The sequence below is a fragment of the Stigmatopora nigra genome, chromosome 12 (genome assembly GCF_051989575.1).
Source record: "Stigmatopora nigra isolate UIUO_SnigA chromosome 12, RoL_Snig_1.1, whole genome shotgun sequence".
Classification (NCBI taxonomy): Eukaryota; Metazoa; Chordata; class Actinopteri; order Syngnathiformes; family Syngnathidae; genus Stigmatopora; species Stigmatopora nigra.
Genome location: NC_135519.1, coordinates 6,985,363 through 7,011,355, shown reverse-complemented (window position 1 = coordinate 7,011,355; position 25,993 = coordinate 6,985,363). Strand labels below are relative to the sequence as shown.

The following is a 25,993-nucleotide window of genomic DNA, read 5'->3' as shown; positions in this document are numbered from 1 at the left end:
CTTTGTAGATTTCTAATGAGAGCGGTGGAAATTTCATCTGTTCAACAGTACATATGTACAACAGTCGTGTGGTGCAAAACATCCTCTGGTCATAAAAGCTGTTGCTTGAAAACCACCATTTCCCACCCACACATCAGCTGCAGGCAGAATAGAATCTCAGACAGCATTTTGGAAGCATCATCTTGTTGGGTGCACTGTTTGTTGTTTTTTTGCAGCAATGTTACTATTGTTTGTTAATTTTATGTCATTTCAATTCTTATATGAGCAATAATCATTCATAATTTCCATTCCAAATAGATATGATTGAGGGTAATACAATACAGTAGTCTTTTCAAAAATCACACACTAAACAATGAAGGGTGTTTTATCTAAAGTCACTTTATTTTCTACGTACAATTTTAGATATATTAGTTATAGCAACATCATATAATTGAAAGTCAAAAATAATATTTTTCGTATATATATTTATAAAATGTTACAGTTGACAGTAATATTGGTAAATTATATTATGAACCGAATCGAAAGCACATATTATTCCTTGTTGTTTTGAAAAAGGAACACAAGATTGCAAACTACTAGTGGATGAATATGACATAATTATATTTGCTTTTTGCACATTTTGTAATGTGCAAGGCAAGAAAGAAAATGAACTCATAATAAAATAGTCTTGCAGGACCTGAGCTTCCCTTCAAATCCTCACATGCCTTCAAATAATTTTAATAATGGTGATTTATTTCTCTGAAGCTTAAATTTATATATTTATATCATATTCAATCGGCCTATACACTTTCATCCCCAAGCTAGAAAGAATAATTCATTGCAAACAACTGTATATCTCAACCTATCCTCTCACTAATGTCAAGCTATCAACCCCCTATAAAATGTTAAGTTTACATGAAATTTATGACAGTAGTTTTGACACATAATTCATAACATAAATCATTCAAGTACTGCATTTAAAAATCCCATTCATTTCTGCTCCACTAATGTCAGACAATAGGTGAGGTAGTACAACCTAAATTTAATTTAAGCATTTATGTTTACATATATAATAGAGGTGTTGCAATATTGATTTGGACTGTCTTGTTTTGGTATAGAATTCAATTTGAGGTTCATTATGGCTTATTAAGTATGTGCTTAACAAGGCCACAACAGTGTTCTGATGCAGCTAAAATAGCATTTTGGCACAGCATTTGGGTGGCAAACGAATGTTAACATTAGACAAATTGAAACTGAATGCATGGAGATATAAAAACGACTTGTTCACAAAAACCCATAGATAATGTAACAGAGCCTCTCCACAGACACTCTAATAGCAGAAAAAGAATATTTTGCCACTGCATTGCTGCAGATTTCCTGTCAACATTACAGCAATAGTTGGAGCTTTACTACAATATCGCAAAAAAAAAATTGTGCCATGAGATCGACACTATGATAATATTGATCCATAAAATTCAAATATCAATACATCCCAAATATATACAGTAGATAATGTGGACCACTACCCTGACTATGGCATTAAAAAGTACTGCCATTGCAAATTTTCTTATTCATTGTGATTATTACTAGCAGCACTATTGACATTGAATGCACTTTGTATTGTCATGTTAGCTTTTCTACTGTGGGATTCCGTGTTTCCCATTGGTAGATTACATACAATGCTCTTTTTACAACTATATAGGACTCTTTTAGAATGAGAATTAGATGTGGGTGTTTCACAATACATAGAAAAAAAGAAGTGATTTATAAGTCTTTTGTGGTGGTCTACAGAAATGCACAGCAGCAGCCGATAGGGCAACAGTTCTTTCAACTTCTTTCAGTTTTGTATTGATCCAGGTCTCCTTCCATCCATACATGTGCTAACAACATTCTCTCTCTGGAGTGACTGTAGTTAAGCAGCATCTGATCACGAGGCATGTGTGGTCAGGAACCGTCAAAGCTGTAAGACACAAAGGGAAAGCGTGCAATTACTGCATATTTATGCAAGGAATGTATGGGCTGTGAGCAATCGTGTGTGGTCAGCAGAATGCAAGGATCCTTACTCCTGTGGTTAAGATGGAGGCTGATTTATTCCGCCACTACGAGCTACTTTGTCATTAAATATTAACCGCCACCATCACTCACTAGCAGTCAGTACATTAAAACCAGGGTCACACCAGGGTAACCTATCACGTACACGCAAATACACCGGGGTATGGGTATTTAGTGGCATTAAACATGGAGGTTAGAAAGCTCGATATTTTATATTGACAGATAGACGACAAAGTATTAATCCAGTGAGAAGCAAGCTGACCCCACCTTTGTTTTGTGTGTGAATAGATTGTCTACAATCTACAAATGCATTTTTAAAAATTGTGTAAAAAGACCAAAATTACACTAACATAGTACCTGCCATTTAAAGATAACCATTAAAAAAACATAGTGTTACCCAATGTGAATATTGCATTTGGACTGTAATGGTATACTTTGATACTCCAAAATATGTAATGGTGTAATGCTTAAAAGGCATGACATCTTTTTCTACATGCAAGAAGCTCACCTATCCCAAAGCTTTACACTCTGGCACGGGTTGGTGCAGCAGCCAGCAGATATCAGAACTAGGAAGAAAAAAATCAGATTATCAATGAAAGCATTGATGGCACTTTATTCATGAGTCCGTACAGACTGCAGAAGTATTTGCATAAATGTCAACCACTGCAGTAGGGATGCAAAAAAATGGTTTCTAATGACCAAATTTCAACCTTGTCAAAGATATGTGGTGCACCTTGAAAGTGCATGTAACTCCAGATGTTCATATGAAATAATGTCTTCTTCTGTCTATTGCTCTTGATTCCTGTCAAAGTTGGACAGTTAGTAATGGTTTTCTCTCCCAGTCATCTTTTCCTGTCTCTTCCTTTGGTGACAGTCAGTGTCAGTCTGCCTCAATCTTTAATGACTATAAACATATATTTTTTAACGAAATTCAGATCTCATTAGGAACGAGTGCAGCGTTGCTGTAAATTAGGAATGTTGAAATGTGTTTTTCATCTAACGACTAAACAATATAATGTTGTAAAATAGTGAACTATGTAACTAAACTTTGACTGACTGACAGTTCATTTTATCATGCTAGTTGCCAGATTTTGTTGTCATGTCATGTTTCAGTGCCATTGACATCGGTAGACATCCAATCAATTTGAATCGTCACATTTATAGCATCGTCTCTAGAAACAAACAAATTCAGTTAAAATTCCGAGAACTCTTCCACAAATGTATAAAACATAGAAGGACATCAAACATGTTTCTAATTCCAGAACAAAAACAATAAGCAAGCTATTATTAGATTGTCTGTTCATCTCAACACTCGTGTGAACTCCACCATGTGACAACTTAACGGGCATCTCGAGCCATCTATGCACATTTCATCCACTCAGAGTTTCTGTCACCAAGCAGACGAGACCTTGCGTGTGTATCTGAGAATGGCCATCATGTAATGCAAATTCCTTGCATTGTGTACAGCTCCAAAACATCACTCCTTTGCATTTGCTAAACTCAATATCCCCTCATTTATACAGTGACCTGCTTGCACCTCAGAGCAACATCCCAACGGCCCTGGCTAGCAGAGTGAAACACACATACATACAAACTGAAAGACAAGCCTCTGGGCTGATACACAGCTGTGTCCTCTGGTTCACTTCACTCACTGTGCATGTCAGCGAGTATGATGGACAAGGGTGGATGGATGAAGGAAGAGAGTGTCTATGAAGGTGCACAATTTTTCTGTTCTCATCCAAGGCTTCTGCATTTTTATTTTAAAGACACAGCAAAAAGAAGAAATGGATTTGACGGGGGCTATTTATCATTCATGCGCACACACATTCACATGAAAGTATTTCCACAATTTGACTTTGATAAACTCCACACTAGAAGTGAATAACAATAGGCTATACAATTTGAACACAAAATCATATATCTTATTCATGTTTAATAGTATTACAGCACCTTAATGCATATATCGGGAATGTGATTATTTTTGGTAATAAAAAAAAAACCTAAAGAGGTTTACATCACATTTAGGCCGCAATGTTGGATTTGAAATAATTCCACCCCCAACGGCATTATAATGCCACAGAATGGCATTTATTTAGGGGGTAGCAAATTTATTAAATCACAAATTGCATAGACGAAAATTAAAAGCACCATCTGAATGGACGTCCTCCACTGTCAATGGCAGCCTGTGAGTTATATGACAGCGCTGTTAAGGGTTAATGGTCTTTGTGCACTACCATTAATTTTGCAATGCGCGTCTTTGTTGAAATGTGAGGACAAAAAAGAGGGCATCAAAGCTGACTGGAGATAAATGACCATGAAAGCAGCTGTTGGCCTAGTTAGCAGGACAGTACTTAACACGGGACATCTGATTATACACACACGCGTGCGCACACAAAAGTATATTACAATCGCATGCTCTCTCAAAAAAAATATCCCAGACAAAGCTTAATAAGTCTACAAAAACCACTAGACATTTGCTAACCTCAGGCTTTGCTGTAACGGATAGAATGTTGATGTTCATATATTTTTATCATTGTAATCTACCATGTTATTATCCAGCAAGCTTCCAGGTCGCTGATGTATGACTCTACAGCTAAATATTCACAAGCCTCACTAACTTTTGGCCCAAACCGCATGGAGCTCTTAATTTTGTTTACACTCATTCAATCCATAACAACCAAGTTCCATGCAGCCTAATTGAAATGCTGCATTTTTATTATGGTAGGACTAATTAAACACTGGTGTCAACACCGATTGCCGCTATAAAGCACTTTCCACGCAAAGGAGATGATTTGCATATGTGCAACAATGTAAACTAAAACAGTACTAGAAGCTGCAATGGTTGGGAAAAATCATAATTTGAGGAAGTTTGGGATCAAAACTTATTCAGTGGCTGTGCAATTGTGATTGGCCAGTAATTGTCTGTTTCTGTATGTTCACTACGAGTGTATTTGCCAGAATTGTACTGTTAAAAATAATTTGAAAAGCATAAAATAACAGTAGTATTTACTGATTTTATAAACATGTCAAAGCCCCTCAACACATTGGCAGCCATTGATGCCACTAGACGACCAATCCATTTGAAGTGGAAGGGATGGCATCGAATTAATTAAGTTTCATTGGCTGCCACTTCAAATGGATTCGCCTTCTACTGGAAAGAAACTAGCAATAAAGTCACTTAAATTCACATCAGAATGATGAAAAGAGCATGCCTGAACAGCTAACATCAACAGTGGCACTGAAAAATTAAATAAGATATTTTGAATTCCCCTTTTGGTTAATAAACTCCACCCGTCATGAGACTGATGCCGAAAACTACTTTCCAGCTGACTGCTGCAGCAGTGGCTGCAACCACTGCTGACTGTACTGGGTTATAACTAACCTGCTTGCTACTGCAAAATTTGAGACCTGAACCCACTCCAGCGATTTCAATGACATATTATCAATTTATGCACTGCTCTTCCTCCCCAACGCACATATCTTTTTCTGAACCTGTGCAAAAAATAAAAATACCTCTCTCCTTTCACAATAACAGATAAATAAATCTCATTATAAGCATCCCTTAAAAGCTGGGCCCCTTTTTTCCAAACGAGACACATATTGCACTCATTGCAACATAGTTAGTGCACGTTTGTTGGCTTAAAGGCTCTTTCACTCTTTTAAAAGAGTTTCTTTCTGGAAAGACCCCAATGTGAAAGGTATCCATCCCTAACACCTGACGCTAAAAATAACACCAGTGCACACACTCCTCTCACATATGCCAAACAATTCGCACATACTTTGACAACTGCACAGAGATTTTGGTGCGTGTGTTCGTGTCTATAAAAAAAAGGAAACAGATATCATCTTATCAAGATAGCATGGAACTGAGCCTGGCCCCATTAGCAGATGAATGACAGCAAAGCGGTCATTCTCATTTCCTAAATCATCTATCAAACTGACAACGATAGGTGCGATTTAAGCATCAAAAATCCTCCTTTGTTTTCTGAAATTTTTAGAACTGCAATGATGATGTAATGCGATCAGCAGTCAATTTAATGAAACTGAATACTCAATGACCTCCTTCAACAAATGACTGAAGAAATATATTATGGTATAACTGTTAAAACAGAAAAAGTCTGTCTACATATGCATGGTTGTTAACAAGTGTTAGTACTGGGGGGAATACTTTCTTCACTTTGGTCTATACTTTTGCCCAACCTAACAATTTATTCATTTTCAGTCTAAGCTGTCAGTAAAGTCATTTTATTTAAACTAGGAGGAGTGGCTGTGAATGCTAAATTTTATACGCCCTTGATGGCGCTAGACCTCTATTTTATTCTATATCCTATTTCGGGGAAAATAATGGATTAGACATGTAATGCCGTCAATGGCTGCCAATGAACTAAGGAAGTAACCCGAAATATAGGAAGTGACCAAAAATATACATGAGGTAACTCTTGGGTGACAAATTGAATCGTCCTTACACAAATTCTGCAGAACCTACTTAAATGAAAAGAAACTTTATGTAACGGTTCAAAAAAAAGGTAGATAGAATTGATTAAGTAGTATGGCAGCTGGACCAAAGCAAATGACAGTCTCTGTGAAGCTGGGTGTTGGACTCAAAGTCACCTTAATTAAAGAGCAATGAAGCTGTGATCTGACAACCAGAACAGTCTGCCAGAAAAGCAAATGAGAACATAGTTCAAATGAAGCTCTGGTGCATAAAAACCTCTGAATTTCTTAAACTAATTCAATTTTCAGGCAATTTGTAGGTATTTTTATTCACAATCCAGGCAGCATCAGCAAATAGCCACTCATATCACTGGTATCTGCTCTTTGGTCGTCATGGTAACAAAGTCATCTCATAGTTGGAAGTGCAGTGAAGGTGACCAAGGTGAACTGTGGCCTACTTTTATGAGACAGAAATTCAATCTCAAAACAGTCTGAACATGGTAGGAATACAAAAAGAGGGTAAAATGTATGATTTTTTTGTGGGGAATTTTGACAAAAGCATGTCACATACATTGTAGAAATTTTAATAAATCTATGAATGTTTATTCACGTGCTGCCATCCGCTTCAATAGATTGGACACTTGGCACCAGGGGAAATACCACAGTATTGTTGAACACTATTTAATATGTTATTAAGACGCTTTTATGTATGTTAATTGTGCAAAAAGGCATGTTTACCAACCGTGAATCTGCAATCAAAATGGTATTATCGCGGCATGAACGCCTCATTTAATCAAAACGCTCTTAATTCGCTCCGACAACCTTCAGTTCTTATTTGTTTCTGTTTACAAAAGCATTGCTAAAAAAACAGCATGTAAACTATTTTTACTCTTCTTTTTCAGGGTTATCCACACAAACAGTACATAGGGCCTCTGCAGAATTTAAAAGATTGCAACCAGAATTGCCTGCCTCCAAATGAAATACATAATAAAAGGTAAGTACAGTATTTTTTGATCATAAGTAGCACTAACCATAGATTATTTAATAACACATGCAAGTAATCAATGTGAATTTAAATACAAATGAACATTACCCTGTGCCTACCGTTGTACAGACTCTGTTGGTGGTGTGTCAGTTCCTCTCCAGGAGCTCTCCTGTGAACCATGTCCCGGTTTGGGGAGCCTCCACTCCTGCCCCCCTTGCTATAATCCAACCCTGGCCCAATTGGATAGTGATGGTGGTGTCGTATAGATTCTGGACTCCCAACAATTACTCGTGCTTTCCGAAGATGCTCAGGTGTTCCTAGCACTTTCTTGGCCTCAAGGCTCCCACAGCTTGCTCCCATGGCCTTTTCTGGACGGTGTTTTTGACTCAATTCTGGGCTGGACTTGGCTATGCCCTTCCCACAACCTGGTGATACGTGTCCTAAAATTAATAACTGCTTCTGGGCAAGTAGGTCAGAGCTGCAGGCTTGGCGATATGATTCGCGGGGTTGCCTGTGGGGAGACTTGTTCTGTCTTTCGGGGCTGTGTCCTCCACATCCTTGTGGTTCCAAGTTGGTAAGGGACCCCCCTCGTGGGCGGCACGGCTGGGGGAAGGTATGATATTCTGGGGTGGAGCTATGTCTCCTGCCTGTGGGATCGCACGCATCTCCCATTCGGGTTGGTGGTTCCAAGGTAGCATATCTTGATCCACGGCTAGCAGATGAACCTAAAGGTGAGGTTTTGTGCTGAGTGTTATCAGGGCTGTCTGTGCTTCCTGCACTGGAGGTGCTACTACCGTCACCAACATCACGCAGAAGGCCAGGGGCACATAAACCTCCCCCCAGCTGAGACAAGCTGTTCTGGCTGTCAATGGAAGTCCTGCAGCCAGGCACCTCTTGACCACTGCCACTTCTCCCTAATACAAGAGCAGATGCCCTTTCCTCCTCCAGCATGAGGCACACCTCTTTCAGCTCCAAATTATCTCGTATAACATCACTCTGCCGCTGCTCTAACTCTTTTAGCTTCTGCAGGTATATAGCCACCTCTTTTCTCATCAGGCCGCTACTGTAACGGCCCAAGCGCTGCCACTCTCGCGTCATTCTTTTCCCTTTCTGACGGTCATCGTCCAAGAAGCAGCACAGGTCCCGGAGCTCTTGGTTATCTTCTTGCAATTTCTGATTCACGTCCTAGTTTTTAAGGTACAAAAGAGAAGAGCTCATACACTGCAGTAAAGCATTAGGAATAATAATTTCTTAAGTGGTTTTCTTCTTTGCTTAAAATGAAGTTTAATGAGTGTAATTTAGCTCTGGGAAACATGGTAGTCTGTAATCATTCATCTATGGAATCACATGCAGTTACAGTTCATAAGTTCACATACCAATTATCAGATAGCATCATCATCACAACTCATAAGTCAAAAGCAAATGTAACACGGCAGGATTTCCAAGAAAGTGCTGCCTATATGTATTTGTACAGTCTAATGTTTATTAGTCAATTTTAAAAATATATATACATTTTTCCTGGGGATTCTTCCAAAGCTTTCCCTGCTCAACTCTGAGCCCACCTCACCTTTAAACCCCGGATCTCATTAAGGTGTTGCTGTAGCCTCCTATTGACTTCCCGCATCAGGTTCCCGTGCTCCACGATGACACCCCTCTTCTCCGTCTCGGTCTTCCGCAACTGTCTTACCAGCTCGTCTTTACCCCACTGAAGCAGCTCCTCATCGGGTACCTTGGAGATGTCGTGACTCTCTGTCCTTTTCTGTGCTTTGTCTCTTGCGCTTTTCTCCATCCTTTCAAACTCCACTAGGGACACCCAAAAGTAGTGTCCAAAAGAAATTGTAAGACCGAGAAAGCACTGATCTTATCCAGTCCCGTTCAGGTTCCCCAGACCACCCTTTCTGATGTATCGGAATTGCTGTCATTTGAGGCGCTCTTTTGATAGCCTATGATACCCGGATTATCTCCGTAGCTGTGGGAGACAATGAGCGGCTTGACGATATGTGCCGGTCGGTCTCTCTCCCGGTGCTTGAGGCCGCCATGCGTCTACCATCCTCCGCTCGTTGCCCACCACCGTTGCGCAGGGAAGAGGAGGGACCGAAGGGGGATGCTGCAGGTGCAAAGAGAGTCAGGAAGAGCCGGCGTGTGCATGTTGGGATGTCACTGCATGCCCTTCTACGGGGATATAGCTTTGTGTGCCACCTGGTGTCCGATTTAGAACTGTGCAATTAGTATACACTTATGTAGTCCACTTGAATTGATTTGAATGCCTTTATTGTCTTTATACTTGTGCAATGAGATTTAAACATTCACCAAGAAGTGCAGACATAAATAATAGTCATCAATAGATTTAGGGATCTTGGGTCAGTGCTCCTACAAATTGAAAAGCCAGTATCCACTCCAGAAAACAAACAAGTAGTGGTTCTACTGAGATTTGAACTCAGATCACTGGATTCAGAGTCCAGAGTGCTGACCATTACACCATAGAACCTATCTGAGTGTACAATGTGGATTATTTGGATTTATTTGCTAAGACATTAGGTCCTGCATAGTGGACAGGAACTATCTGCTTCATAAAACAAAAGAGTAGAGGTTCTACTGAGACTTGAACTCAGATTCCTGGATTCAGAGTCCAGAGTGCTGACCATTACACCATAAAACCCATCACAGTGTGTTCTGTGGATCATATGAATTTATCGGTTAAGACATTAGGTCCTGCATAGAGGAGTGAAAATAAATAAAGGAGGTTCTTTCTGAGACTTGAACTCAGATCACTGGATTCAAAGTCCAGAGTGCTGACCATTACACCATAGAACCCATCTCAGTGTGCTGTGTGGATCACATGCATTTATTGGTTAAGACATTAGGTCCTGCATAGAGGAATGGAAGTATCTGCTCCAGAAAACAAAGAGTCAAGGTTCTACTGAGACTTGAACTCAGATTACTGGATTCAGAGTCCAGAGTGCTGACCATTACACCATAGAACCCACCTGAGTGTATCATGTGGATTCTTTGGATTTATTTGTTAAGACTTTAGGTCCTGCATTGTGGAGTGGGACTATCTGCTTCAGAAAACAAAAGAGTAGAGGTTCTACTGAGACTTGAACTCAGATCACTGGATTCAGAGTCCAGAGTGCTGACCATTACACCATAGAACCCATTTGAGTGTACCATGTGGATTCTTTGGATTTATTAGTTAAGACATTAGGTCCTGCATTGTGGAGTGGAACTATCTGCTTCAGAAAACAAAAGAGTAGAGGTTCTACTGAGACTTGAACTCAGATCACTGGATTCAGAGTCCAGAGTGCTGACCATTACACCATAGAACCCATCTGAGCATACTATGTGGATCATATGCATTTATTGGTTAAGACATTAGGGCCTTCATGGAGGAGAGGAAATATCTGCTCCAGATAACTAAAGAATAGAGGTTCCACTGAGAGTTGAACTCAGATCACTGGATTCAGAGTCCAGAGTGCTGACCATTACACCATAGAACCCGTCTGAGGATGTCTGTGGGTCATATGCGTTATATGGGTTTTCTACGGCTGCTCTCGTTGCCTGCCGCATTCCAAAGAGATGCATCGAAGGGTCGTTGAACACTCAAATTTGCTCTAGTGTGAGCGTAGGTAAACTATTTATTTCCTATACAAACTTTCATATTATTAATGGGTGAAAAGCACTTGGTATTATCTTACAACCGTACTTACCTGAAATAACAAAACTACAGTTGTCCTTAAATCCTTTTACCTGTCTCAAATATTTTTATGAAATAATTGTTTTTTTTTCCTTCTCGGCCCATCTGTGCAGACAAACAGCTCACTTGTAGGTATGAAAAAAATTGGATTTAATAATTTGGCGTCATAAACATAAATGATGATTTAGCTGTCCATTAACTGCAAATGTTTAACACTAGATGGTAGTACAGGCTTAGCTATGGTTTTCCTTCTTTGTGTTGTACAATACAATAATCAATAGTGTGTAGAGTTTTAAAAATAAAACGCAATGCCGACAGGGGCATAGTTCCTTAGAGTGATGAGGGTGACGCCACACCCATCAACCCAGGGGCCTCAGTTTGATGGTGGAGCCAAAGGAGAGCCAAAAACTATTTTAAAACATGCAGAGCTATAACATCGGGTTTTAATGAACTAAAATATTTCTATCCCCTAAGTTCATCATGTTTCACTAAATTTATTTTCAGAGAGACTCGTTGTGCATGTACTCTGGGTCATACATTTTATTGGTTAAGGTATTTGGTTCTGCATAGGAGAGTGCAAATATCTGCCCCAGAACACAAAAGAGTAGAGGTTCTACTGAGACTTGAACCCAGATCACTGGATTCAAAGTCCAGAGTGCTGACCATTACACCATAGAACCCATCTTAGTGTGCTTTGTGGATCATATGCATTTATTGGTTAAGACATTAGGTCCTGCATAGAGGAATGGAAGTATCTGCTCCAGAAAACAAAGAGTAGAGGTTCTACTGAGACTAGAACTCAGATTACTGGATTCAGAGTCCAGAGTGCTGACCATTACACCATAGAACCCATCTGAGTGTGCCTTGTGGATCATATGCATTTATTTGTTAAGACAGTAGGTCCTGCATAGAGGAGTGAAAATAAAGAATGGAGGTTCTACTGAGACTCGAACTCAGATTACTGGATTCAGAGTCCAGAGTGCTGACCATTACACCATAGAACCCATCTTAGTGTGCTTTGTGGATCATATGCATTTATTTGTTAAGACATTAGGTCCTGCATAGAGGAGTGAAAAAATCTGCTCCAGAAAACAAAGAGTTGAGGTTCTACTGAGACTTGAACTCAGATCACTGGATTCAGAGTCCAGAGTGCTGACCATTACACCACAGAACCCACCTGAGTGTACCTTGTGGATCATATGCATTTATTTGTTAAGACAGTAGGTCCTGCATAGACGAGTGAAAATAAAGAATGGAGGTTCTACTGAGACTCGAACTCAGATTACTGGATTCAGAGTCCAGAGTGCTGACCATTACACCATAGAACCCACCTGAATGTACATTGTGGATCATATGCATTTATTTGTTAAGACATTAGGTCCTGCATAGAGGAGTGAAAAAAATCTGCTCCAGAAAAAAAAGAGTTGAGGTTCTACTGAGAATTGAACTCAGATCACTGGAGTCAGAGTCCAGAGTGCTGACCATTACACCATAGAACCCATCATGGATCATATGCATTTATTTGTTAAGACAGTAGGTCCTGCATAGAGGAGTGAAAATAAAGAATGGAGGTTCTACTGAGATTCGAACTCAGATTGCTGGATTCAGAGTCCAGAGTGCTGACCATTACACCATAGAACCCATCACACTGTGTTCTGTGTATCATATGAATTTATCGGTTAAGACATCAGGGCCTGCACAGAGGAGTGAAAATAAAGAAAGGAGGTTCTACTGAGACTCGAACTCAGATCACTGGATTCAGAGTCCAGAGTGCTGACCATTACACCATAGAACCCATCTGAGTGCACTTTGTGGATCATATGCATTTATTTGTTAAGACAGTAGGTCCGGCATAGAGGAGTGAAAATAAAGAATGGAGGTTCTACTGAGACTTGAACTCAGATCACTGGATTCAGAGTCCAGAGTGCTGACCATTACACCATAGAACCCATCTGATTGTCTTTGTGGATCATATGCATTTATTGGTTAAGACATTAGGTCCTGCATGGAGGAGTGGAAATATCTGCTCCAGGAAAAAAAAAAAAAAAAAAGAGTAGAGGTTCTACTGAGACTTGAACTCAGATCACTGGATTCAGAGTCCAGAGTGCTGACCATTACACCATAGAACCAATGTCGATATGTGGCATGGGTCTTATGCATTTATTGGTTAAAACATGAAGTCCTGCATAGGGGATTGGAAATATCTGCTCGATGATAGGGTCGTTGAATAGTTTAATTTTCTCCTAGATATTAATGTCAGCGTAGGTAAACTATTTGTTTTCCATACAAACTGTCATAGTATTAATGGGTGAAAAGCACTTGGAGGGGATTTGGGCTCAGGTTAACAACCTTACTTTCCTGAAAAACAAAACTACAGTTTTCCTTAAATCTTATTACCTGTCTCAAATATTTTTAGGAAATAATTGTTCTTTTTTTTCCTTCCTGGTCTGTCTATGCAGACAAACAGCTCACTTGTTGGTATCAGAAGAAAAATAGATTCAATAATTTTGGGGCATAAGCCTAAAGGATATTTTGAATTGTCAATTTCACTACAAATGATTATCGCTAGATGGCAGTACAAGCTTAGCTATGGTTTTCCTTCTTTCAATACGTGATGCACAATACAATCATCACTAGTTTGTATAGTTTTATAAAATAAAACGCAATGACCCATCACCCTGGGGCCCCATTTTGATGGTGGAGCGAAAGGAGAGTCAAAATTTTTTTTTAAAATATTCAGAGCTATAACATCGGGTTTAAATGTACTAAAATATTTCTGTCCCCTGGTTTCATCATGTTTCACCAAATTTATTTTCAGTGAAACCATTACTACAAACTGAACAATCCCAGTTTTTTTGTCCAGTATATTTTAATCCTCCATTTTCCCAAGTTTTAATATATGCATTTTACTTGAAGCTGAACTACAAAAAAATGCTTCTCTTCCGTTGTTTTATTGTTTGTCTTGTTCTAGGGATGTGCATAAGGAAGAGGTAATATCTGCTCCAGATAACAAATGGATAGAGTTGAACTCAGGTTACTGAATTCACTGTCCAGAGTGCTAAGCATTACACGATAGAACCTATTTGTGATTTTTTTGTGAGTAATATGGTTCCATTGGTTAGTACAAAGTGCAGCCAGAGGTAACAAAAGACTTCAAGTTTCCCCCAAGAGTTGTACTCAACTCAGTGGATTGAGAGTACAGAGTGCTGACCATTACACCATAGAAAACATTAGAGCAAGAAGTGTGGATCATATGCTTTTTTTTATTTGGACATTAGGTACTCCATCGGGGAGAGGAAATATCTAGTCCCAAAAAGAAATAATTAGAGGTTCCACTGAGACTTGAACTCAGATCACTGGATTCAGAGTCCAGAGTGCTGACCATTACACCATAGAACCCACCACAGTGTTTTCTGTGGACCATATGAATTTATTGGTTAAGACATTAGCTCCTGCATAGAGGAGTGAAAATAAAGAATGGAGGTTCTACTGAGACTTGAACTCAGATCACTGGATTCAGAGTCCAGAGTGCTGACCATTACACCATAGAACCCATCCGAGTATACTATGTGGATCATATGCATTTATTGGTTAATACATTAGGTCCTGCAAATGGAAAAGCTAATACCCAATCCAGATAACAAATGTGTAGAGGTTCCACTGAGACTTGGTTAAGACATTAGGTCCTGCATGGAGGAGTGAAAATATCTGCTCCAGGAAAAAAAGAGTAGAGGTTCTACTGAGACTTGAACTCAGATCACTGGATTCAGAGTCCAGAGTGCTGACCATTACACCACAGAACCCATTGATCATAAGCTATGGGTCACATTCTTTTTTGGGTTTGTATATTAGGTTCTGCATAGGGAAGTTGAAATACCTGCTCCGGATAGCAAATGGTTAGAGGTTCCACTGAAACTTTAACTCAGATGACTGAATTCAAAGTCTAGAGTTCTAAGCATTCCACCATAGAAACCATGTGTGTTCTTAATGTGAGTCATGTGGTTTTGTTGGTTAGTACAAAGTGCTGCTGCAGGTAACAAAAGATTTCAGGTTCCCCCAAGAGGTGAACCTAAATCACTGGATTCAAAGTCGAGAGTGCTGCCCATTACGCCAGAGAAACAATTTGAACATGTACCCGTTTTAACATATACAGTATAGATCATATGCTTTTATTGGTTTAGAACAGTGGTTCTTAACCTGCGTTCGGTGAGTCAGTCTCAGGGCTTGGGTGGAGCCTCTTCTGCAGATGTCAAGACACGTTGACTTATCATGTCTTATCATGCAAACATGCCACCCTTGACCATCATGGCTGTAAATGATCACGTCACATTGCTTGTTTTTTTATGTCTTGATTTTTTTTTTAATTCATACATCTTTGAATGCAAAACTTTCATTGTGGATGCCACAGGACTGTGATCCTTAAGGAGTTTATGCTTCTGCCTTTCTATTGCAAGCCCACAATGTAGATGTCGACTTGCCTGGATTATATGGCATTAGTTTGCCCACATCAGTCTTGGAGAAGGAGGATTAGTCAACTTGCTCTAGCGGAAAAGCAGATTTGTCAGCCATGCTGTATTTCCTCTCTTGTTTACTTTACTAATGGACATGACATGGTACTGTACTAAGGTTATAGAGGTATTGGATTGTTCCTTATTGTAAAGTTTATTTGGTTGTGATAATTTTCTTCTGTCATTCTTGTATTCATCTGGTCACCGTGATATTTGTCTTTCTCAAATGTCAAGCTTTGTGTGTATTATATCACACAAAGTTTCAGATGCACATGCACGAAAACTCATTTTAGGTCCACGCGGAATTTGCTTTTCTGACTCTAGTAGAATACAGATTTATTCCACAATCACTACTGTAGATGGCAGTAGCGCTCATTGTTACAGTTGAATACGGAGTCTACTAACACACAATTTTGCACACCGTAGTTATGTACAGTAAGTATACTCTGAGAGAGGTATTTAATATGTTTTTGCATCTCCTTGCATGCATGTGTGTTCACATCTGTGGAAATATACTAAGCAAAAAAAGAACCATAACAAAATACTGTAATCTTCTTTTCTAACAGTGTTTTGTTAAAGCAGGATTATTCATCCACACAGCTCTGATTTGTTTAATACCACCTTTCCTGTCTCCACTATTCACAATTGTGGCATTCAGTATCGTGCTAACTGCAGTTTTTAATAAAAGGAAGAGAACTGTAATTATCTTTACTGTTTATGAATTTTGATAGCATTTTAGAGATCATAAGGGTTTTTACTGCTCCAGTCAAATCATGACACTAAAAGCAAAAGACAGCAGCTTCAGTGGTCCATAAATGATAGAGTAATGGTAAAATCCAGGAATGATTTGCAGAACAATGGCTGTAGTAACAACACATGAAATGAGAATAGCATCACTATTGTGCACCCTCTGCCCTCCTGCTATAACAGCATTGCACACCTCTGCAAGAACAGGAGGAAACTGGATTAGTGCAAAAGCTTTAGCGTGAGATGTGATGTTTTTGTGTAGTCACATGGTGCTATCCACTGCAGCTGAAGATCAATCGTGACAGTCCAATTTCACTGACCATGACAAGTCCCAAGTGCTTTAAACATCGACCTTCCTTTATCTTCTTCAGCTTTTTGCCTAACTGCCTTTTCCATTTACAAAAATGAGTCTTTCTGATGTTGAGGTCAGGGAAGTGTACCCTTTTAACCCAAGCAACTGAAGTGACTTTGAGTGGAAGTATATGTTTACAGGGTCACCAATCAATGTTATTTGTGAAATGCGAAATAATAACAACACCTTTAATATTTTTAGTAATTTGCATGATCCATCCATCATTGTTGAAGTGTTTCTGTACAAATTAGTTGATTCAAATGTTCACTCATGCATTGCCAATTCTATAGCCCTTGAGTCAGTCTTTCCAAACGTTTCCAAATAGAACAGAAAACATGACACAATACCATTAGTCAAAATAGTCAGCCAAATTGTAGTTTGTCCTCATACTGTTTGATGGCATTTTTTTCATAGCAATGCTATTATTATTTCAAAACCAATATCATGCAACACTACTCTTTTATAGCAAGTGTGAAAACAAACCCATGGGACAACAAACCCCAATCTCCTTTATATATTTTATTGTAAAAACCTGAAATATAACAACATTTTTTTCATTAATTCCTGTGCCAAAGGATGAGATTTGAATGTTCTGAGGCACATCTGTGGTAAACTGACATGTGAAGTAAAGATTTAATGACTATGTCGTCACGTTATTGGTTAGAATGAGTGTTATATTATATATATTTTTTTCCATTTTGTTTTGAAGGTCTGCACCGGATGTCTTGGAGTAACGATGTCTAGTGCGCTAGTCGGATGTCAAATCAGTCACATCTGCCGCTCCGAGTAACTCCATCTCACTCAGAGCTCATCTCTCGGCGTCGTCCTCCCATCCGCCCACACTCCTACCTTGGTACCACCCGGGGACCAGCCTGATCGCTCGCCAAACGATGAGCGCCATGGCCCGCGTGGTGGGAGAAGGGAGGTCCGAGACTTCCGTAGGAGTAGGTGTGATGCTGAGCCGCCGGAGGAGTAAAGGCAGGCGGAGAAAGCGAAAGGGGTTGTTCGCCTTGCAGATGTGCTTCATGGGCATTCTGCTGGGACTCGCTCTCGGGCTCAAGAATGTGGAACAGAAAGGTGAGGAACCACCCGAACTCGTGCAAATTATGGGAACATTTTGCATTTTTTGAAAGCAACTAATGTCAAGATTGGACACTAATCTTGGCACATATTGCTGGATTTTATGCATGTTATAATTCATTGGGGATGTCCTAATCACATATTTTTGCATGTGAGTCCAAGTTACCTGATTTGGAGAATCTGCTGATACCAACTCTTGATGAGAAACCTTTATGATGGGTGAAAGCACATCCAAATGTATAGTTATACCACAATTATGGGTTTGGGATGTGGGAGGAAACTGGAGTACCCGGAGAAAACCCACACAAGCCCGGGAAGAACATGCAAACTCCACACAGTGAAGACCCTGCTGGAATCGAACCCACCGTGAGATTGGCGCATCAACCTTCTCTTTAAATAATACGTATCCTGAATTTTAAATGGGTCTGTCAATGTTGAATTATTGTAGTCCATACAGTGTTCAATTCCAATGATGATGATTTCATTATTAGAGCAGTATAGTAGTATATTTGCCCATGTTGCTCACTTTGGAGAGAATGTGTGCACTTTTTGCGGTTATTTTGCTTTTCACCCCAGTTTTTTTGTTTAGGACATTCGGGATAAACAATGAATGGATGGATTACTATAAGTAGTTGTGGTAGTACTAGTATTCAACCCTTACTGCAAATAGTGAGGATATTAGTGCTGGTATAGTGCCTTAATACTCATCCTCTGTCTGCTCCAATTGCGGATGAAAAATAGGTGGTGTGTGACGACCTGATTTGTGGAGGAATCCAAATTAACATTTTTCAAAAGTGTGCAGTACGTTATGGTAATGCCATATTTAATCATACAAATGTGACTTTTTTTTGATTCTCCAATTTATTTTTATGTATCTAATAATAACTCAACCTTGAATTTAGGGTTACAATCCCATGTCTTGCCTTTCAGAATAGGCTATCCATGGTGGCTCTATTCTTGTAAAGGGGTTTTAATACCTATAGTACTATATCAATTTTTTTGAGTGCTCATTCTGTGCTTCTGTTCCTAGAGGGGGGGTTGGCTGGTAGATAGTAATGCATCAATTCAATCCGAACAGTCTGTCTTTCTTGGCAGTTATCTCAGTGGCCCCGAGCCTAAAGTAAACATCATTTACTAGTGTGAAAGTGAACGTGAATAATTTGACTTACCTTCATTTGCGTATATAACCGGCAAGTACTGCACTTGTGTTCGATACCATCTGAAACAAGTGAAACCAAATAAGTCTGTCGATTCATCGTATTTAGCCTTTCCAATAAAAAGTTGAACGGTGCGCATATGGATGAGAAGCTTAATACGGTGGAGGATTAGCCATATGAACCGCTATTATCTATAGGTTTTAATGCAAGTGAACTTCACTTTCCAAGCTAAAGTCCGCTTTTCATCCATCTGTGACAAAAGTATTAACAAATGTCATGGTACATGTACTGTCATGGTATAGACATGCCATAAAAGGTTGCTTGGTTTCAGCATTAGTGTTCCCATTACCTTATTACATAACACAGACCTTTGCTTATTGGGTCTCCTCCTTTGTGTTTGTTAGCAGAATGGGTTGAGGGGGACACAGATGGAGCACTTTGCACTGACAAAGCCTGGGGACTCAGAGCAGAGGAACAGAATTAGACAAAAAGGAAAACAGACAAGAGTGCAGGGGGTGCTGTGAAGAGAAACAGGATCATGTGGGGACAGCTCAGGCTATGAAATAAGCAAGAGGAAGAGAAGGAATAGAAAAAAAAGCTCAGTCAGTGATATCATGAGAGTGATGGCATGGTCTTTACTTGATGATGAACACTGTTTCGGTCACACCAGACTTATAATTTTGAATTGTGGCCCAAAAATTGAGCCGTACTTTCATCGGACCACAATATAAATCCGAGCAGTAATCTAGCCCAGATTCAATTGGGAACGGCTTTGTCACGCGTGATTCCAAGTGATGGTAAATGCAGTAGTCAACGGTTATCTTGAAAATCACTTTAAAACTATGCCAGCCATCACCTTGCTACAGGTTTAAGCAAGTCAATGCAGTGTTCTTTTCATATTATTACTCGGTAGGTGAGCCCAGAACACATCTGCCCAGAATAACTCACTGCTGGAGGCACCTGACACGTTCTCTTATAGTTCCTTTGACTGACAGTAATTGTTCTTGACTGGTCTCATTGAAAAATAACTGCAGTGGGATGTAAACAATCTGAGGAATGAACATTTGGATATTGCGGATAACACTGGTATTCAAACATCCAGAGGAAAAATGATATTTGCGTTTTATAGTTTGCTGCATAGCATTTGTTGAACATCAGAGTGTGATAGGGCTACTTAAAATGCTATTCAGTCATGACAAATATTAAAGTAAGTAAAAAAAAAAAAAAAAAACAGTCTTAAAAGTGAGTTTACTTGGGTATATATTTTCTCCCCGAGTTTAAATTTGCGTTCGGAGCCCTCCAGCTGTCAAAGCGAATGCCAGCAGCTTTGATCACTGTGAATCTCTGCAGCATCCTCATATGTTGTTATGCAATTCCTCTTGCTCACATCGGTTATGCTCACAATTCTCTCCCTCCTTACGCTCTAATGCAAATTCTGCTCTTACAAATTTTTGCATCAGAGAATTTTGTAAAAAAAAAAATTGTGTCCGTGCTTCCTCAAAAGCAGAAACACAAATTCTGTCCCTTAAAAGTCAACATATAAAACCTCTTGTCTAAAGATTCCTTGTGTGTTTTAACATAATCCGCTAATATAAATACAGTTTAGTTTTCGTGCTCTTCCTGTGCTTCCGTTGTTTTTTTTCTCTAGCGACTGGAGCTTCCTCCCACATTCCAAAAATGTGCATGTTAATTAATGACTCTAAATTACCCATAGGTGTGAAATTAAGTGTGAATGCTTATTTTTCCCCTGTGTATTTGAATGTTTGACAGAAGGATTATGCCTTCATTCCTTAGAGCTTCAACATTTCTGTCTAGCAAGATATTTATGTACAAAATATTCATTTTAATTGGTGTGCTGGGTCTATTGACCACCAAGCCAGATCCTTGTAACAGAAATGTGATGATCTTAATTGACATCAATCTTTCACTTGTACAACAGGGGCTTGTATGGTATCAGGCTTGAAAATTAGGTGACACTATTTAATATGCCATTAAATTAGATTTAACACTATCGATATACAACATAATGAAATAGGGATTGTGTCAAACAAGAGGTGAATCATAGTGATTCAAGTGAATTTTCAGTGTTCGCAGAGTGGGCGGTACAAACATGAAGTGCCTATTTCTAGAGGTAGGAGCAGGTTATATCCATAATAGCAAGTACCTGAACTTGAAACAGAGCTTGATAGCTTTATTGTATAATGAACTCTATGGTGACTAAGAATGAATATTTCTATAAAATGTTAATAATTGGAAGGGTTAGGATATTAAAAGAGTGTATGCAGTCTCCCTAAATTCTGAGCTTGTTGAATTTATAGTCTAAAAGTAGCTGACTTAAGATTTTGTTGAGGTTTAGAATGACAATAGGAATGTCTCTTTATCCAAATACTAATTTTGAAACTTGGATACGCTCACAATTTGCTTTGCTCGCACACATATTTATTTTTTTACCAACACATCTTACCTACACTATCCATAAAGCTTTAATACATACATCAATTTTTAAAGTGTCAGTATATGCAACCCACCAGTGCGGCCTGATTCTTATTCCCACTTGGGACAAAGATGTACAAAAGTATCTTGTTATACAGAGTTTAAAAAAGTTTTTAATACTTACAAGACGGAAAAAGAATGCTCATGGTCTGTAAAACAAACCTATATATTGCTCATGCATCTGTCATTGTATATACAAAGAATCAGAAGCATCTCTATAAAAGCATGTACACACATTCCCACATGCATGAACAGATCTGTCAAAGAATGCTAATGAAGATGAAGTAGCTAATTAGGGATGACATTGAGAAGCGATGGGCGGCCGTGTTATATGACATTATGGGGGCGACTTGAACCTGTAGATATAGGACCCTGGCCAATATAGGACACTGTGTTGATGAAGGATAATGTGGTGGTGAGTGTCTATGTTAGGTATTGGGAGAAATATGTGCACGAGCAAATCCCTGGATAATAATGGTATCCCAGATTGCATTTTCTTCTATATACATTCATCTGACACAAATGCACTGCATGCTTGGCCTAGTTTGAGTGAGCGAGTCCTGCAGGTAAAACACATCTCAGTTTATTCTCTTATTTATATATATATATATATATTTTTTTACAGCAACAGGGAAATTATCAAAATGCTCACACATTATTCCAGTGTAAACTTTAGTTTAATTGCACTCTTGACATTATTTCTACAGTACACTGATATTACTATTGATTCATTCACTTTCAACACTGCTTATTCTCTGGTCAGGGTCGTGGGGTGCTAGAGCCTAGGTATTATTAAAAAATCCTGAAATTGAAATCAATAAATGCATGACTTCTTTAGTTACTTCCTTTGTCTTTTCTCAGCAGGACAAAGTAACCACAAATAAAATTAATTTGAGATAAATGGTATGCTACTTACCACAGGAATTCTTGTCTGCAATTGTAATGCTTGTTGTGGCTTGTCTGAGGTCTATTCAAAATCAATCACAGAGCATTTCTTCACGGCCGCCGCTAATATGCACAATACTTTGTGCTATTTTTTATTTCATCTAGTTGTCTGGTATTGCAGATTGTGATATTGAATGCAACAGAGCAAAGTCAATAATTTAATTATGAATGTGTTTTCAAGCTTTTTAATCCACATTTTTTGGATATTCGAGACTAACACTAAATCGTTTTGTTCTTTTTGAAGGAACATTATATGTCAGTGAAATTCATCTTATCTCATTTTCTCGCTCTATCCTCACTAGGGTCAAGGGGGGTGCTGGAGCCTATCCCAGCTGACTTCAGGCCAGACCCGGGGCACAACCTGAATTGGTGGCCAGCCAATCGCAGGGCACAAGAAGACAACCAACCAGTCACACTCAAACAAATAACTAGGAGCAATTTAGAGTATCCAATCAGCCTACCGTCCATGTCTTTGGAATGTGGGAGGAAACTGAAGTACTCGACGAAAACCCACTCAGGCCTGGAGAGTACATGCAAACTCCACATAGGTGAACCGATCTGGATTTGAACCCAGGTCTTCCTATGTGAGGCCAATAGAAAAATACTTTAGATGTGAAAAATCACAATCTTTTAACCTTGAGCTTGCTGTATGTACTATAATCTTCGGCTAGTGCCATAGCAACACACGGTCTGAGCAAAGATCATATGTTGTACTCTTGTCTTCGGCTAGTGCCATAGCAACACACGATCTGAGCAAAGAACATATAGTAAGAGGACACAAAGCTTGTTTACAAGTTATGACAGCCAGCACTGATGCAGTTTGACGGATTTCACCCTTGGGTTCTCTTTGCATAAACTGTACACTGTACTGTAAGAACCACTAGTATATGTTTCTGACTTGTGATTTTTCACCAGATAATGATCATACAACTGGGCAGTCTCAAAAGTAACAGATAGTGAGAACCTGGAAAAATATAGAGAATGTATACAGAAAATGCATCCAAATACAGTCGCGATTAAATGTCACATTTATGTTCACAAACCTCATGTTCAGTCATTGCGCACTCAGTTTCGCAATTCTCTTTCCTCATTCCCACTCAAAAGATTTACCTGAAGTATAACTACATTTCTTGCGGAAATCTACCCTAGTATAAAACAGTTTAAACCTGTTTTTTTTCAGACCTGGCAAATAAATTACATTAGATTAGATAAAGCAGTTCAGAAAATGAGAAATAGGATATATATATAAGAATGCAATTCTAAACCTTATTTCTAGGACGTTTATTTTTTTTGTTTGACTTTATTTTTCCTTGCCTTAGGAATCTGGCATAATGGCATTTTCAGAAAAATCCAGGAATAAACTATACAAAGTGACAATTCTGTTGACCGGCGGCATAGTACACTGTGCTTGTTGAAGAAAATGGTTTCAAGCCAGATTCTCCATTACAGCTGTGATATTGCCTTCGCTGCCCTCTAAAGCATTTTACACTGAAACATTCTGTTCTTATCTTTGCAAAATTTGTCATGTTCTGATAAATATAGCGTAGAGTGCTGCTATTTATGGAAGCTCTCTGCCTATGCCGTTGCCTGTTGCATGGTGAGAGAGGAGATGGGCTGGAAGAGGGGTGCTTGTGAATACAGTGACCTACATGAATGAACTGGAATGATTGGCCTCACTGAGCTCGCCCTGCATACCAACATATGAGCACTTCTGCAGAAGGGTGGTGACACAATGTCCACATGTCATCTTATTTTGTTCTGGAGGGGAATAGGAGGGTTAGTGGGTGTTCATTGGATTTCAATTAACACTTGAACTAAAGGTCTGTGTGGGATTTCAGCAACTCCCTTTCTCAACTTTAAAATCAATCCAATCAGAGCAAAGTTCATTTAATGCTAACAACTCTGACAAAATAAAACAAAACAGTTATTCAAGGCCAACTAGAATATCATTAAATGTGGCAATTTCCAATGTAAATTATCTTGCAAACCCCATGAAATGACATTGATTAATGACTAATTAATTGACCTATTTTTACCCATGTTATGAATAAAATCAAAGACGGTGCACATTTTAATGGCCTCAAACATACAAATGTTATCTTATTCAATAAATGAGCTGTTGTAAAATGTTCTAATATACATAGAAACCATGTTCCTTTTACCATAAATCTTCTTTTTTTCCAGATACAATTGTTTTTATTCCCTCTGCAATTATTAACACTCATTTTTTCATATATTTCTTTTGTGATTTTCTCAGGAAATCACGCCCCAGTCTCCACAATGCTTGAAGATCCGAGGTGGGAAAGCCGTCACCTTCTCCAAGAATTTAATGACAACCAAACTAAGCTTTTCACCGAACTTGACAAAAACTGCACCGAACCAGGTAAGATTATTTCATACTTGTGAATATAAAGTGTTACTTTTGCTGCTCATTTTAGCTCTGATTTTTCAGATCTACTTCTCAATTGACTCATCAGATTAGCTCGTAACATAATGCTGTTTTATACATGTTTTCCAATGCTGGGTGCTTTTCAAATTAACAGGAGGTGTAGGTTGGATATGTTTGTTTTGTTTGTTGGCGTGTCGGCCTCACAGTTCTGGGATCCAGGTCGGTCCTCCTGTGTGGAGTTTGCATGGATTTTTTCCGGGTACTCCAGTTTCTTCCCACGTCCCCAAAACATGCATTGTAGGCTTGTTGGTTGAACACTCTAAATCTGTGCCATCCAATTGTCTGCCCACCAATTCAGAGTGTCCCCCGCCTCGTGCCCGAAGTCAGCTAGGATAGGCTCCAACCCCCCTGCGACCTTTGTGTGGATAAGCAGTTCAGAAAATGAATGAATAAATAATTTCCCCCCTTTTGGTATTCCACTATTAATACCCTTTAGCCATGCTCAATCAAATTCTAGTTTGTTTGCTCAGGTGTGAGCACAGTAATGAAACGTGGGTGCCAACCAATTCAATTGGATCAGCCCAGACCGCCTGCCTGTAGTTACAAACAAATATTGGCATGATCTAACATCTGGTCTCATCCAAATGGCAAATTAATACATTGTGTTACAGTTACACAACTGTTGCAATAATTTACCAATGGATAATGGTGACATAACTACAAGGAGCATAAAACAGATGACACCATTGACTCAATAATAGTAATGGTAGTATACCTATTTTCTATATACATATGTTTTTTTCTTTAGGTGGAAACCTAATTTTCCTCACCTACTGACATATTTTTAGTTGTCGAAATAATCCATCCCATGTGGTTTGTTGTGAATGTGTATTCAAGGATTAGGGGCTGGTAGACAAACAGTTTTAGATTGCCAACTAATTAATTGATTTATCCAAGAAAAAACAGCTTTGGACACGCACATTCACGATGTACCTCCACATGTTTGTCCCTGAGCTTCTAGTTGTATAACTCTCAATACCTACATTGCATTTTATCTTCTTGTTCACCTTTGTGTTTTCCCCTGGCATAGAAAATCTTAGTGTTTTCCCTCTTGATCTCATTGTAAACACACTACACCATATGTCTATTGCTAATTTATACAGACTCCGTTTTTTTAA

General features: G+C 38.9%; 2 protein-coding genes and 20 non-coding genes across 23 annotated transcripts in view; 1 reads left to right on the top strand and 21 right to left on the bottom strand.

Moving 5' to 3' along the window:
* Positions 1 to 421: 421 nt before the first annotated feature.
* ccdc85a (coiled-coil domain containing 85A) lies at positions 422 to 9,555 on the bottom strand. 2 transcript variants are annotated; one of them, XR_013328042.1, is made up of 4 exons: positions 9,018 to 9,555; positions 7,559 to 8,635; positions 2,540 to 2,597; positions 422 to 1,939 (listed from the first exon to the last, which is right to left on the bottom strand). XR_013328042.1 is itself a non-coding variant. In XM_077729538.1 (4 exons), exons 1-4 carry the CDS (start codon positions 9,237 to 9,239, stop codon positions 1,924 to 1,926), a joined length of 1,362 nt encoding a protein of 453 aa, XP_077585664.1. In that variant the 5' UTR covers positions 9,240 to 9,555; the 3' UTR covers positions 422 to 1,923. The 2 variants fall into 2 exon arrangements, 1 of the variants encoding a protein (XP_077585664.1); XM_077729538.1 differs by having other exon boundaries at positions 7,570 to 8,635.
* A 311-nt stretch (positions 9,556 to 9,866) lies between these two features.
* On the bottom strand, positions 9,867 to 9,938 carry trnaq-cug (transfer RNA glutamine (anticodon CUG)). Its single transcript has one exon. It is a non-coding gene; the product is annotated as a tRNA-Gln (tRNA).
* A 99-nt stretch (positions 9,939 to 10,037) lies between these two features.
* On the bottom strand, positions 10,038 to 10,109 carry trnaq-cug (transfer RNA glutamine (anticodon CUG)). Its single transcript has one exon. It is a non-coding gene; the product is annotated as a tRNA-Gln (tRNA).
* An 82-nt stretch (positions 10,110 to 10,191) lies between these two features.
* trnaq-uug (transfer RNA glutamine (anticodon UUG)) lies at positions 10,192 to 10,264 on the bottom strand. Its single transcript has one exon. It is a non-coding gene; the product is annotated as a tRNA-Gln (tRNA).
* A 98-nt stretch (positions 10,265 to 10,362) lies between these two features.
* Positions 10,363 to 10,434, bottom strand: trnaq-cug (transfer RNA glutamine (anticodon CUG)). Its single transcript has one exon. It is a non-coding gene; the product is annotated as a tRNA-Gln (tRNA).
* A 99-nt stretch (positions 10,435 to 10,533) lies between these two features.
* Positions 10,534 to 10,605, bottom strand: trnaq-cug (transfer RNA glutamine (anticodon CUG)). Its single transcript has one exon. It is a non-coding gene; the product is annotated as a tRNA-Gln (tRNA).
* A 99-nt stretch (positions 10,606 to 10,704) lies between these two features.
* trnaq-cug (transfer RNA glutamine (anticodon CUG)) lies at positions 10,705 to 10,776 on the bottom strand. Its single transcript has one exon. It is a non-coding gene; the product is annotated as a tRNA-Gln (tRNA).
* Positions 10,777 to 10,875: 99 nt separating this feature from the next.
* trnaq-cug (transfer RNA glutamine (anticodon CUG)) lies at positions 10,876 to 10,947 on the bottom strand. Its single transcript has one exon. It is a non-coding gene; the product is annotated as a tRNA-Gln (tRNA).
* Positions 10,948 to 11,752: 805 nt separating this feature from the next.
* Positions 11,753 to 11,824, bottom strand: trnaq-uug (transfer RNA glutamine (anticodon UUG)). The gene has a single exon. It is a non-coding gene; the product is annotated as a tRNA-Gln (tRNA).
* A 98-nt stretch (positions 11,825 to 11,922) lies between these two features.
* trnaq-cug (transfer RNA glutamine (anticodon CUG)) lies at positions 11,923 to 11,994 on the bottom strand. The gene has a single exon. It is a non-coding gene; the product is annotated as a tRNA-Gln (tRNA).
* Positions 11,995 to 12,076: 82 nt separating this feature from the next.
* Positions 12,077 to 12,148, bottom strand: trnaq-cug (transfer RNA glutamine (anticodon CUG)). The gene has a single exon. It is a non-coding gene; the product is annotated as a tRNA-Gln (tRNA).
* Positions 12,149 to 12,246: 98 nt separating this feature from the next.
* Positions 12,247 to 12,318, bottom strand: trnaq-cug (transfer RNA glutamine (anticodon CUG)). The gene has a single exon. It is a non-coding gene; the product is annotated as a tRNA-Gln (tRNA).
* Positions 12,319 to 12,400: 82 nt separating this feature from the next.
* Positions 12,401 to 12,472, bottom strand: trnaq-cug (transfer RNA glutamine (anticodon CUG)). Its single transcript has one exon. It is a non-coding gene; the product is annotated as a tRNA-Gln (tRNA).
* Positions 12,473 to 12,571: 99 nt separating this feature from the next.
* On the bottom strand, positions 12,572 to 12,643 carry trnaq-cug (transfer RNA glutamine (anticodon CUG)). Its single transcript has one exon. It is a non-coding gene; the product is annotated as a tRNA-Gln (tRNA).
* Positions 12,644 to 12,713: 70 nt separating this feature from the next.
* trnaq-cug (transfer RNA glutamine (anticodon CUG)) lies at positions 12,714 to 12,785 on the bottom strand. Its single transcript has one exon. It is a non-coding gene; the product is annotated as a tRNA-Gln (tRNA).
* An 82-nt stretch (positions 12,786 to 12,867) lies between these two features.
* trnaq-cug (transfer RNA glutamine (anticodon CUG)) lies at positions 12,868 to 12,939 on the bottom strand. The gene has a single exon. It is a non-coding gene; the product is annotated as a tRNA-Gln (tRNA).
* Positions 12,940 to 13,021: 82 nt separating this feature from the next.
* trnaq-cug (transfer RNA glutamine (anticodon CUG)) lies at positions 13,022 to 13,093 on the bottom strand. Its single transcript has one exon. It is a non-coding gene; the product is annotated as a tRNA-Gln (tRNA).
* Positions 13,094 to 13,201: 108 nt separating this feature from the next.
* Positions 13,202 to 13,273, bottom strand: trnaq-cug (transfer RNA glutamine (anticodon CUG)). The gene has a single exon. It is a non-coding gene; the product is annotated as a tRNA-Gln (tRNA).
* Positions 13,274 to 14,471: 1,198 nt separating this feature from the next.
* On the bottom strand, positions 14,472 to 14,543 carry trnaq-cug (transfer RNA glutamine (anticodon CUG)). The gene has a single exon. It is a non-coding gene; the product is annotated as a tRNA-Gln (tRNA).
* An 82-nt stretch (positions 14,544 to 14,625) lies between these two features.
* On the bottom strand, positions 14,626 to 14,697 carry trnaq-cug (transfer RNA glutamine (anticodon CUG)). Its single transcript has one exon. It is a non-coding gene; the product is annotated as a tRNA-Gln (tRNA).
* Positions 14,698 to 14,875: 178 nt separating this feature from the next.
* On the bottom strand, positions 14,876 to 14,947 carry trnaq-cug (transfer RNA glutamine (anticodon CUG)). Its single transcript has one exon. It is a non-coding gene; the product is annotated as a tRNA-Gln (tRNA).
* A 2,528-nt stretch (positions 14,948 to 17,475) lies between these two features.
* slc24a3 (solute carrier family 24 member 3) overlaps positions 17,476 to 25,993 on the top strand; it is a 27,963-nt gene continuing 19,445 nt past the window's right edge. The window contains exons 1-2 of the mRNA XM_077729537.1: positions 17,476 to 17,828; positions 24,684 to 24,809. Coding sequence (XP_077585663.1) covers positions 17,642 to 17,828; positions 24,684 to 24,809 — 313 coding nt within the window. The 5' untranslated portion in view covers positions 17,476 to 17,641. The remainder of the gene's footprint in view (positions 17,829 to 24,683; positions 24,810 to 25,993) is intronic.